This window comes from Micropterus dolomieu, linkage group LG20 (genome assembly GCF_021292245.1).
Source record: "Micropterus dolomieu isolate WLL.071019.BEF.003 ecotype Adirondacks linkage group LG20, ASM2129224v1, whole genome shotgun sequence".
Taxonomy (NCBI): domain Eukaryota; kingdom Metazoa; phylum Chordata; class Actinopteri; order Centrarchiformes; family Centrarchidae; genus Micropterus; species Micropterus dolomieu.
Genome location: NC_060169.1, coordinates 11,082,400 through 11,095,888, shown reverse-complemented (window position 1 = coordinate 11,095,888; position 13,489 = coordinate 11,082,400). Strand labels below are relative to the sequence as shown.

General features: G+C 39.5%; 1 protein-coding gene across 2 annotated transcripts in view; it reads right to left on the bottom strand.

The window, feature by feature from the left end:
- Positions 1–1,137: 1,137 nt before the first annotated feature.
- The window catches only part of LOC123958600 (WASP homolog-associated protein with actin, membranes and microtubules), a 17,754-nt gene continuing 5,402 nt past the window's right edge, over positions 1,138–13,489 (bottom strand). Inside the window, exons 5-11 of one of the 2 annotated variants that reach the window (XM_046032049.1) lie at positions 9,999–10,206; positions 7,888–8,072; positions 6,938–7,024; positions 6,718–6,813; positions 5,090–5,474; positions 4,374–4,516; positions 1,138–2,654 (exon numbers count right to left, since the gene is read on the bottom strand). In XM_046032049.1, coding sequence (XP_045888005.1) covers positions 2,499–2,654; positions 4,374–4,516; positions 5,090–5,474; positions 6,718–6,813; positions 6,938–7,024; positions 7,888–8,072; positions 9,999–10,206 — 1,260 coding nt within the window. In that variant the 3' untranslated portion in view covers positions 1,138–2,498. Of the gene's footprint in view, positions 2,655–4,373; positions 4,517–5,089; positions 5,478–6,717; positions 6,814–6,937; positions 7,025–7,887; positions 8,073–9,998; positions 10,207–13,489 lie in introns of both variants that reach the window. The other variant, XM_046032047.1, reaches the window with a different exon arrangement.

Below are 13,489 nucleotides of genomic sequence, written 5' to 3'. Positions count from 1 at the left end.
ATCAGTCGGCCCATTCTCCTCTGACCTCTAGCATCAACAAGGCATTTTCGCCCACAGGACTGCTGCATACTGGATGTTTTTCCCTTTTCACACCATTCTTTGTAAACCCTAGAAATGGTTGTGTGTGAAAATCCCAGTAACTGAGCGGATTGTGAAATACTCAGACCGGCCCGTCTGGCACCAACAACCATGCCACGCTCAAAACTGCTTAAATCACCTTTCTTTCCCATTCTGACATTCAGTTTGGAGTTCAGGAGATTGTCTTGACCAGGACCACACCCCTAAATGCATTGAAGCAACTGCCATGTGATTGGTTGATTAGATAATTGCATTAATGAGAAATTGAACAGGTGTTCCTAATAATCCTTTAGGTGAGTGTACATTAGCAGTGATGCAGCAAAAGAGCCATTTCTCTCTTGTTCATCTCCGCATCTTTCTCCCAGCAAGGCCCATTGTGAGACCGGTGACGAGTGGGCGAGTTGGTGAAACATCATTAAGAGACTATGCTGTTCTGAAAGAGAGAGAGTGAGAGAGAGATATGGCACTGTAGGCCACTACCACTGAGACTTGCTGTTGCCATAGTAACAGGCTGCGGAATTTCATGTTGACGCTTGATTGGCGGGTTTGTCTATATACCCGCCATGTGTGTCTTCCCCAAGGTGCATGATGACCTGTCTTCCACCTTAATCACCTGGATGATAACAATAACTTACACACACATACACACACACTTATGGCGGCCCTGCAAACGAGATGACGTTCAAGAGCAGCTATAACTCCCCCTGCTAGCAGCTGCTCTCCCAAGTACACAGCTGAATAATCCCAATCACAGCTGGCTGGGGATATCTGAGCTGTCACTGCAGGAGAGAGATGTGCAAGCGACGGCTGCCAGGATGGATATTACAATATGACTCATCATCATCATGTGGGCTACAAATCCGCCAAAGCACACTCACCGGAGTTCACCGTCACAGGTTGATAAGACATCTCTTAGACGTTGTGAGTCATTTAAAGAGCAGGGGTTTTTCTTTATGGCCCAGCTACAACTAACCTATGGAGATCCAGGAACAGCATGAGCACAGAAAAGATCTCAGAAAAAGATTTATGATTTAAAAAGAAATTGCCAACAATCCATAATTATGATCTAACAAGTGACTTCCTTTATTTTTTAAATACACCGGGTTCAAGAGTGTTTTAGCCGCGACCATCATTAGCTCATCTTTAACACAATGGAATAAGTTTCATGTCTTGCAGAATCAAAGTGCAGTAATTAATAATTTCTTCTGCAAACCATTTAATGCTGTTTGCCATACAGTATTATTTCTTTGTACATAATACATTACAGCATTGCCTTTTTAAGAGGTTCAGGTAAGTCAAATGCTTTGTGTCAAAGGCTCAAAAGGTTGTAAGTACAAAGTTTTTCCCAAACATCAGCAATAACCTGTCGGCAAACTTTTCTGGGAATTCAACCATGAGTAGAGACAGCTCTGTTCATGAGTAATTCCATAATTTAAAGGAAGTAGTGGTTATTAGGTCTGCAACTAACAATTATTTTCATTGTCGATTAATCTATCAATTTTTTCTCGAATAATCGATTAGTTGTTTGGTCTATAAAATGTGTTTTTGTCCACAACCAAATATATTCAATTTACTGTCAAAGAGGAGTAAAGAAACCATAGCTGGAATCACAGAATTTTGACATATTTACTTATCGAGCTGTACTTATCTAGCATGTTTTTTTGTCACTTTGCTAGTTATGGCATCTTTGAGCAAGAAATAACAGATTATGTATAAACTGCACTTAAGTTCACACGTTTCTGACACAAAAAAGAAAAACTTAAAGTTTAAACGATTAGGCTGCAAATAATTAACACTGCTACACATCAAGACAACTCTTCCTTTGTTTAGTAATAAAACGCAAAAATGACTAAAGTGACTTTGCTGTAGCCCTTGTTGGGGTGAAGTATAGTTAAAAAACAGTTACATTCAAAATAACAGAAGTCAGACAAGTTTATACTCAGTAATGTCGGAAAATTAGTATTTATGATTATTTATGGAGTTGTGTAATGTGGTCGTCTCTGCCTGCAGCACAGGCTTTGGCTGCTATGTGAATGTCTCCCCAAAGGGCTTCAGATGCCGAGTTGGGAGAAATGCAATCATTTACTCACTGTACAGTACTACTGCTTGGCTTTTCTTCTTAATGAGTGCTGAAAGCACAACATTTGCTCAGTTTGGGATTTCTGCAAACCAACTAACTTTAGAGGAGACTAAATCCTTATTTCAGCTGTTTTGTATATATTACAACATCTCTGGGGTACTTTGAAAAGACAAATATGATTAATGTTTGACAGTTTCAACATAGTGCAGTGTGTAAGTCAGAAGAGGCGTAATCCCATTTTGGTGTAAATTTGGCAGCAACATAGACTCTTGAAGAAAACAGAGCAGGGCTAATGTAAAAGAACAGCTTCATTGGCGCATGTGTGTGTGGGTGTGTTCTCTCAGCTGTCCCAGTCTGTACTCTGAGTCTCGTCGTCTCCTCTGTCATCCTCGTCTGAGTCGGCTGCCACCTTCTTCATCCTCATCATGGCAGCTTTGATGCTGCGCTCCAGTTCATTGTCTGCACCGTCCGGGGCTTCTGCACGTCCAGGAACCATCTACAACATGACGAGAGTCAATTTAATAACAGTTTCCATATTACATCCTCCTATTACTGTACTTGGTGGAAAAATCAATAGACCTTTTCTCGCAGCAGACATTATGACTTGTCACCTAAGTGGATACAGCCATTATTAAAGGTGGGGTATGCGATTCTGGAGAAATACAATCCCATGATAGAGAGCGAACGACACAGCAAGTAATGTCGCTAGCGTTAGCTAAGTTGTGGGTTAGCAATCTGCCGCTACAGTTGCTACTGCACAGCTAACAAACAGAGAGGACAAGACGGTCCCAGAGCGAGTACAGCAGCTCCAGACAGCGATACTCACAATTCTCCTGCTACTATTGCTAACATCACAACAAACAGCAAACTACAAAGTAAGCAGAATACCCGTGGGCAAGTCATTTAATGTTACCTGACCCACAAATCATGGCTAGAATAGTGTTGTGTGGGTCAGTCCGAGCCACTTTGTTTCCCATTTACAGAACCAGGTGTGTGTACAAACACCGTTTTTTTTCCAGTGCACACAGAACGGACAGCTAGTGGATTGTGAGGAGATCACTGAATTTGACAAAAGGACGCGTATTAGATTAGAATAACCGCTATTACTTATTGTTTGTACCTGTGCCTGCTGCTGTCTATTAGGGTCAGCTGTGACACTTGCTAGTGCCTTCATGAGATGACGAGAACTCCGTTCAGTTTCAGTTCTGTACCACCACAAACTCTTCATGTTGAAATGTAATAAATTAAAAGCTTTGGATCTCTGACAGACAGCTGATTGGCTGAAACATTCAGCATCCACAGTGTGTGTCTGTGTCTTTATAGGTCTTTTTCACAAAGCCATTGTTACTGCTATTAGTAACCCACCATTACTACTATGACAAACTGTCTGCTGTGAAAAAGGCATACCTGATTCTATACATATACTGTACCAGAAAAGAAAGCTGGTTTGACATTTCAGTATGACAAGTCCCGTGATGAACAATTGCCTCATATGACTTTCAAACTGACTTAGCATTTAGTTATTCCCATTCACCCCTAAAAACTATCAATGTCATTATGAGATGTAGATAAACCATGGATAGTAACATCAAACTCTTCTCCTATACTAACAATACACCTGATGTTAATTTATATTTTTGTTTTAGTCAACAAGTCCCATGGAAAAAAAAAACAAAAAAACATACAGTATCTCACAAAAGTGAGTACACCCCCCACATTTGTGTACATATTTGATTATATCTTTTCATGTGACAACACTGAAGAAATTACACTTTGCTACAATATAAAGTAGTGAGTGTACAGCTTGTATAACAGTGTAAACTTGCTGTCCCCTCAAAATAACACATCACACAGCCATTAATGTCTAAACCGCTAGCAACAAAAGTGAGTACACCCCAGACTGGACTTAATATAGCCTGACCAATACTGGATTTTTGAGGCCTATACTGATAGATATTTGGGAGTTTAAAAAAAAAAGGGAATGAAATATAAGTAATAAATATATACACGGATCCCTTAAAGAATTTTACAGTTAAAGAATCAACTTGTGAGTGTTCTCGGAGGGACAAACTATGTAACGTTTATAACCCAGTTTGGCATTTCTGTAATGCAATTTCTTGGTCCTATTGGCTGACATATACACCATTACAGTATATCTAAAATAAGCTAATATGATTCAATATATTAGCCTGGCCGATATATAAGAACATCTCACCTTCTTCAGGGTGACTCCCTGTCGGATTGCAGTCATCAGACTGCTCCTGAGATCCCCAGCTAGGGGCGCTGTCTTGGGAGCAGGGACCTTTCGAAGCCGACTCTGTCCACGCTGCAATGACGCCAACACTTCATCCATTGTTCCTGTAAATAAAAACAGGCACTTTTACAATGAAGACTTTTTGCAAGTCAATAATGCACAGTAATGTAATTTTGCACTTGTCAGTTTCAATTTCACTGCAGATGAAGCATCTAAAAATGTTTACCACCATTTTTCACACCAAAGCAGACTGCACAGAGTGTTCCCAGGTTGTCATTGGTGCACATTTTCAAAACAGTTTTTAATAACAGCTTCCTTTTGAATGACTCAGAAAGCTCAGGAAAATGAAGCTGTGTTGGATGTTAGTGTCTCCCTGGAGCTAAGAGTGTGCATCAGCAGGACCACAACTGAGGTAAAATGCATCCTCTGGGGGAAGTTGTGCATTTAGGGCAGAACACCATGTACAGACGCACGCGCGTGCGCACACACACACACACACACACACTTGAAGCACACTTTTCTCTGGAACAAACACGACCTCCCCTGCAGTCAGACAAATTCACACATCCAACTCCATATGTATTGTATTTTTCTAATAAAATGGAAATCCAACATTTTGATATCCCTTTATTACAGACACATAAAGCTGAATTATCCTGCGTGTATTTCACTCTCACCTATATTTTGTTTGAGCATGTTCTTGGCTGGAAAAGGAGGGTCCTCTTTTTCACTGAGAGGCATTGGGGTGTCCTCAGAGGAAGGTGAAGCTTGGACAAGTAGAGGGGGTATGGCAGGGGGCAGTGGTGGGGGCGGTGGCGGAGGAGGTGCAGTAGGGCAGGTTATTGTTGGAGGTGGCGGTGCAGAGTAGATATGGACAGGTATGTCTTCAGGCTGCTTTTTCCTGGGTGTTTTATTGCGTCTGGGTCCAGGACGGATGGAGGAGGGTCCTTCAGAGGTGGGAGAGGGTCCAAGGCTGATTATGGACATCGGCTGGGAGGGACACGGGACTTCTGAAGGAGAAATCCTGGACTGAGGAGTCTTCAGGATGTACTGGCCATGTTGCTTCTTGAACATGATGGTAGAAGACGGGGAGAAATTGTTTGAGAAATAAGGACATTATCTTGTCTAATGTTCTGAGAAAGAACATGCTCTTTTGTTTTAAATAGGTCTTAAAGCAACTTGAGATTAAAATGAAGTGACAGGAAAACCATATCACAATCCATAAAATTAACTGGTTGACAAAACAGTCTCACCACAGAGGCCAGTCAGTAGCTGTTCTGGACAGGATTTCTAAGTTCTTAGTAAACTTCTGATTTATTAATTGAGCCTGCACCATTAAAACTCAAGAGAATTGAGTATTAAAACTCTTCCTAGAAGACTGTGAGTGTCTACAGCCATGCTAGCAACTCTGCCAGTCGCTACTTAGGCACAGCGGTGCTTTGAGCTAAATGCTAACGTCAGCATGCTAATGTGCTCACAGTGATAAATGCTAACATGTTCACAATCGTGGTTTAGTGTGTTAGCATGCTAGCATTTGCTAATTACCACTAAACAGAAGTACCGCTGAGGCCAATGGGAATTATTGGCTTTATGGGTATTTAGTCACAAACCAGTATTGGACAAATTGAAAGAAGTCTGAGGAAGTAACTACAATTCATCAGAAGGAGAAAAATAAACATCTGTACAAAATGTTATGACATGCAACCAATTACTTTTGAGATATTTCAGTCTGAATCAAATTGGTAGACAGACAACAATGCCATCCCTAGAGCCTCGCCACAAACATGGCTTGAACAGTTTTAGCAGGACAAACATTATTTTAATTTTATCAATTTAATTTTAACAATACTTTGCAAATCATTTGCAAATGTATGAGTGATTTTTATTTTTATATATATATATATATATTTAAATACGTGAGAAATAAACGTAATTCAGAGTTAGTGGTATTCATACGGTTTAGAACACTTTCGTTATAACTAGGCAAATATTAGTGGTATATTAGTAATAATTAAAAAATTTGAATCTCTCTCAATTTCCTGTCTGGCAAGGCTCTGGTCCTCCACACACCAATTAAAGCTCTGGTGTATACATCTCACTACTACAGAACATGTCCACAAACACAGCACTTCGTCATCAGAACTTCCTCTGACATGGGGTTGAGAAGTTAATAACTGAATTTTAATTTTGAGGTGAACTATTGAACTATTAAATTAAGCGGTTACAAAGCAGGCGCCTTTGGGCTTTCATTAACAGAAGAGAAGCTGCAGGGGGAGGCGGAGGAGACACAATAGAGGAGCCTGACCTCTCTGAAGGATCGTAATCTGCTCAGAGTCTTCTCTCGCTCCTCATCCACCCACTGTTTCCGCCTCTGCTCCTCCTCTTTCTTCTTCTCTCGCTTCTGCAGACAACAAAGGGAGACAGTGGGGAGCTATTAGAGAGAAAGAATTGGATCCTGTTTCATTTGAGACTTATGCTGGTGCGGGAGCATCTCTGTGGGTTGTCTCGTTGCCGTGGTGACCTACCAGGTGGACCTGATGATGCTGGTTGAGGAGGATGGAGCTCTGTTTGGCTAGCAGCTGCTTCTGCTCGTTGGCCTCCACGCACTGATCCTAAAAACACACACAAACATTAATACTTGGATACTTGGGAAAAAACACATGAACACACCGTAGTCAGAAATGAGCGGGTGCTTGTCCTTCAAAGTTCAGGAAATTCCAGTGAAACTGATAATGAGGGGCAAAAAACAGTTATTAGGGGAGAACGTTTTTAATTTCATAATGTTCCTTTACTACATTATTAAATATGTATGCATGCAATTCTTGTTCCCTGTAGATTACTGCACTGCAAAAACTAAAATCTAAGTAAGATTAATTATCTTAATTAAAGGCAAAATCTACTTGTTTTTTGTCTGACAAGATATTTTTTCTCACCAGGTGGCTTTTCTGTTAGAGAATTTCACTTGTTTTAAGTTTTTTTGTCCTTAAGTAGCAAGTCAAATATTCTTGTTCTGTTGGCAGATAATTTTGCTTATTTTAAGTAATATTTCCCCCATTTTAATTCTTTTATCCCTTGTTTTTGAGAGCTCACTTTTTGCGGTGTGTGGCTGATTCGTGGGAGCCTCTATGAAGGGGATTCTTCTTTCTCTGTTCTGAGCAATAAAATGCTTTTTAATCAGACAAATGAGCATGCAGCCAGCAACAGGACAAAATGCCAAGTGCACTGACTGTGCTAAAAATAAAACAATATAGTAAAAAGACTAAAAAAAACTCAGCAATTGGGGACGTGAAGGAGATATAGTGAGAAAATAAAGATTGAGAAAGATCTTCTTCAGTTAATTTGCAACTATTTCCAATAGTATTCACAGATCAATACATTTGCCCTTTAAAAAAAACCCAAAATACCACTAAAAACATTTTTTAACAAAGAAGAATAGAAAGTCTTCTGAGAATAAATGAATGGCACTCATCCTCACCTTTTTGTTGCGGAGATAGGCTCGCCGGGCACAGATGTTGCCTCTCTTGCTTTCCAAGGTCTGTAGGCGTTTTTTGAGCTGACTGACAGCCGGAGAGTCTGCAGGGTGAATACCTGTGTGGACCATGCTCTGCAGCTCCTCTGGATCTTCACAAACATCATAGTATACCACCTCCTCCTTCAGTTCTAAAACACAAATGCAGTTCAGTCACTAAACCAACCCTGTACCTGATCTAAAGGAGCCCTTTCAACCAGTGTAACTCTTAAGTCATCACTTTAGCTTCAATTTGGTATTCAACAGAGATGACTTGATGCTTCGGATATTACTTTGGAAATTAACTGTTGGTAATGACTCAGTGGTGTCAACATGTACTATGTATGTAAACATTCGTACAGTCTCATGTGCCGGACAAAACAAGCCAAGTTGGTCCAGCATCAAAACAATTAAAGTTCACACAAAGCAGAGTCGAGTGTGTCCTGGGTCTCATCCTGATGTCAACCATGGATGTCATGCAGATTACACTGTACATGCACTTCTGAAACAACATGTCAACAGGAAAACTAGTCTCCTGATTAATGTAGGTAGATTTCTGCACAGAGAGAGAAGAGTCACTCTGCATCAGCTGAAAACTATAAATTTATGGTTTTGGAGTAAACTGACTAGTGCAGCTCATGTCACATAATTTCTTGTCTTAATGCCAAATTGCCAAATAAATGTATGTTTTTTTTGTGCATATAAACAATGTTTACATGCATACAGGTGATCTGCATATTATCCCATCAGTCATGAGTAAGAGTCTATTTGACAACCAGAAGTAAAATAATTCATATATTCCAATAAGGGGGGCATTAGAAAAGTCCTTTACTACTGATGAGTATTTAATTTACAATATAAACTTTAACTTTACTGAGCAGCAATGGTAGAGGACACATTCTTTCCTCCTTCCAGCTACCAGCCAAGGACACACACAACCAAAGTCAGCACAGATACAGACAGGCCAACACACAGCAGGTACATACACACCACTTGAAAGCAAACATGCCAAGTCCCAGGAGGAGCAATTATGGAAATATTTACATGAACAAAATATTTCCCCAAAGTAAACCCTGTGCACAATACACAAGGTGACCATAAAAACACCATGTAATCCAATACAACAGTCCTGTAAGTATGTGAAACAGTATGTAACGTAAAAATCTGCCATTTCATTGACTGAACAAGAAAATACACATATGCATTTTAAAGGGCCAGTTCACCAAAAAACTGAAAAAGAAATTTTCACCATCACAGGTTTTAAAACTAGCAGAACACAGCCACATGGGATGAGCAGAGGGTGAGATGTGAGCCAAAGAGGCTGAGACAAGGAACAATCAACACCTGTATGACGCACCTTTATATAATATCCAGGTCCACTTCTATTTTGCAAATGTATTGTCCATTTCAAAGTAACAAAAAATGTAATCCAGTACATTAATTTAAATACAGTGTTCAGGCCAAGATGGCAATTTGTGTGAGGACCTGTAGATTACACTTTCACAGTGTGAGGCAACTGCAAGCCTTTTCATCTCTGCTTCATTATTTTGTACTTCTGGTATTATGATTTTATATAAATGATACGTTATTAATTACAGAGTGCTTCATACGCCATTAAATTAGTGTTTTAATGTGGACTTTACAAGAACACCACTAGAGCTGCTACACTTAATATTAGATTATTTGCCAACTATTAAATTAATCACCAACTATTTGGATAATCAATTAATCGTTTGAATCATTTTGTTTTAAAAATGATTTGATTCCAGCTTATTAAATGTGAATATATTCTGACAGTAAACTGAATCTTTTATCTTTTGATTGTGGACAAAACAAGGCATTTGAGGACATCATCTTGTGCTATGGAAAACGCTGATTGACATTTTTCACCATTTTCTGACATTTTATAGACCAAACAATTAATCGATGAATCGAGAAAATGATCAACAGATGAATTGACAATGAAAATAATCGTTAGTTGCAGCCTTACACACCACTGTCTTTCATAGTGATTAAATGTTGGTGGTATGTTTAGAACCTCTTCTTCCTCCATAAATCAGAATAGCTTACACATCTACCTTTAATCTGCCGTCGCAGGGTGTCTATCTGAGCCACCAGCAGCTGCTCCTCATTCTTCAGGATCTCAAACTTGGTGTCGTACAGTTCTAGTTGGGTTTCATAGAACTGCAGTTCTAGCTGGTCCACTGTGTCCTGCTGCTGGCCGTCCTCAGACGCAGACCTAGAATCAGTTCTGTGGCTCTTGACTCTGCCAGACAGGCTGCCCAACTGCACTCCAACAACAGAAACATGTCAAGCCCATTAGATGATCATACTTGATGATGTGCATACTCACTGCTGACCATCTTCTAAAGCATACCATATGTTTTTATTGTTTATATTTGAATATGCAATTAACTTCAACTTGCAGAAACTTACAACTTGGTACACTAATCTCTCACAGAGAGATGGTGAGGCAATTGCAAGCAAGGACTATTTATCTTACACCTTGAATAAACTGAATAAGCTGTCAAAATGAAACCTATTTAGTGAGAGAATATCCTCCACATTATCCTTTTTATGACGTCTGTGTTTCTAATTGTTTGCCTTCTGGGTTACATTTTTTGTTTTGACACAATTGCTTGTGAGTGCTTTTTGACAGCTCACTCTGGATTTGAGAGTGTCCTTGAACATAATGACAAGGAGTTTACAAAAGATCCTCTGCTTTCAACTACATTACCAGGTGAAAAAAACTAAAGAGAAAACTATTTGACATAAAAACAACGCTAGTGTCTGTCTGTTTTAATCACTGTGAGTTGATTTTCATACTGTGATGAAATGAGCTGAAACCAGCAGCTACCTGCAAGCACAGTAATGTTAAGTATACTTGACATGTAGTCTCTAAGCTGAGGCATTCAAAGCATATGTATGTCCTTAAACGCTTTGAATTATGTCAAATACACACAGCCACTGTGTCAGCTGGAGAGAGAGAGAGAATTGATTTTAGATGTAATACAGCTCATTCCAAACACACACACACACACACACACACACACACACACACACACACACAGTAAAGGCAGGCAAACCAGCACACTCAACAGAGCCACTGAGTATTGTTGCCACCAGTGCTAGATTCTGCGTAGGTGTAGCTTACTGATCTCATTATAAACACTCACACACAACTGTCTCTGTAAAGGCTCATGTTGATTTCACAGTGGGAGATACCACCAGCATCCTGAAACCTGATATTTTAAAGAGCTTAATCGGATGAATAATGCAGCCACATAAAGGTGAAGGTGCTGAAGGTGTTTTCTGTTCTCTTCCAAAAAGCTCAAATTCACAGCACGACACCCTACAGCAGCAAGTAATTCGCTGCAATTTCCCCAAAGTACTGTGATCCTGACATTTGAAATAAACCTCCCCTGTACTCACTGATATGCATATAGCTGGCACGTTTTGAGTATGTATATAAACACAGACTCACTAATTCATTAATGCAGGTTTTGAGGGTATCTCGAGGGGATTCTCTGTGTTTTTAGAGAGGCTTTATAAATAGATCAAAGGACTTTAGCAGCCATAGATTCACATCAGACTGGAATACCAAAGGGCCGTGTTACATCTCTACAGACTTATCACCACTACAAAAGCAGAGTCGGCGCTGGCAGTGGAAATCTGAATGAAAAATAAACCCTTACAACTGTGTCAGAGCACAATACACCACCATGGAATGTGCGGACTGATTACATCAGTGTTCATGCTGATCATGTTAATCAAAAAAACGTAAGACACACACCCTTCTCCTGATGCCATCTTTCTTGCGGTTGAGGCACATCTCTTTAGTCCTCATGTGCTGCAGGGTTTCTTTGGCTAATAGGAAACGTAGTTTCTCAAGTCTGGGAGCTGCAGACGCCCAGGCAGCAGCTCCAAAACGACACTTATCCTCCTCCATCTGCTTTAACATACCTGAACATGCACACAAAGGCTAGTTATGTGTGCGCATCACACAAAGCACACAATATATTAACATGGGTGCAAAGCAAAAGTAACAAAGAAAAAAAAAACATGGATACTTTTACTAATAAATTTGAGGTGTTAGGAGTTCATCAAATATTGTTTTGTGAGTGTTGTGATTTACTTTTTGTCATGATCTACATTCCCTGACTGGCCTCTTGCACATGTATTGCATACAATGTTTTCAGAACGCCTTACAAACCTCCAGCAAAACGGTTTACAGGCACATGAATATAGCTACAATTGCAAGCCATATAGATTGTGGAATGAGTGTATCCATATAAAATTATATCTATATATATGTTGTGCTTTGGGATTTTGTCTTAATTCCCTCAGAATATGGTAAGAATTCACAAAACGCCCACATGAAAAATGGCTGCCCAACAAAGTGAAATTCTTATCCAGTTTTTCCTACTTCCAACAACACACTTGTTTGAGCAATGAAGTTTATCACACAGAGCAATTATCTGTTATATTATAATTTTTTCATGTAATTATTTAAAGTGTGCCTTAAACCTTATATTTCCTTTTAGATGAACATGACATTGTGCATTTTGTGTGGATATTAGATAACATATTTCATAAATATATTGTTTGTCTGCAACTGCAATGGAACTTGGTGACTGCTGCATTTCCTGTTTGCTGAGGAATGACACATAAAAGTCATTAATTAATTCATCCATAAACAAATAAGAGAAATAAACACAGCAGCTTATACCAGCTAGAGCCTTTGAAGTCTGTGCAAAGTAGGAAACGGTGATGTCCTGAATTGAGGCGACTGCATCTTCTGCTTTCGTTCTCCACTCATCCGCCTCCTTCTCCAGAGCTGCAATTCTCTTAGGACCCAAGTCCTCAAACTCCAAAGACTTCTGCAGAGAACCACAGTGAGCAGGGACAGTGGACAACTTTACACTGTTAAGATGACAGATACTTAACCCACTTGCATATAAATTTGGCTTTTAAGTAAGTTCAGTGAAAAGATTAAATTATTTTCTTAAATGACACATAGAAATATCAAATTGTGTTCATCACTCCACCACAATGTGTGTATAGGTATGTGTGTCTACACCATAACAGAGAAATGAAACAGGTTAATCCTCCAATATGTGCTGTATGAGGCTATGCAGTTCCATAAGTCTAAAATATGTCCTAGGGCTATAAATGTGTATTTGCATAAATCTGGCAAATCTGCATGAAGCTCCCCTTTCATTTCATTTGTTTAAACATTTAAATTCCTGATGAGAATATATTGAATATTTAGATACCAAAACAAATTGCTAACTGCATCCTCTGCATATAATAGTTTACCACAGGGGTTTTCAAAGCCTGAGACTGTGGGCCTCCCCTCAGACAAAGCTTGGGAAACGGAGCTCCCCAGGAATTGAGCGAAACTTAGGCTGTTTAAGTTTCGCTCAATTCCTGGATGCCTATGGGATCATGATTATATTATTTGATCCCACAGACACTCAACATTTGAGCCAAAATAGCCTAATATTGCTGTTTGACATAACTTCTGACTACACCAAATAGTTTTAAAAAAGGTCTGTCCTAAGGCATT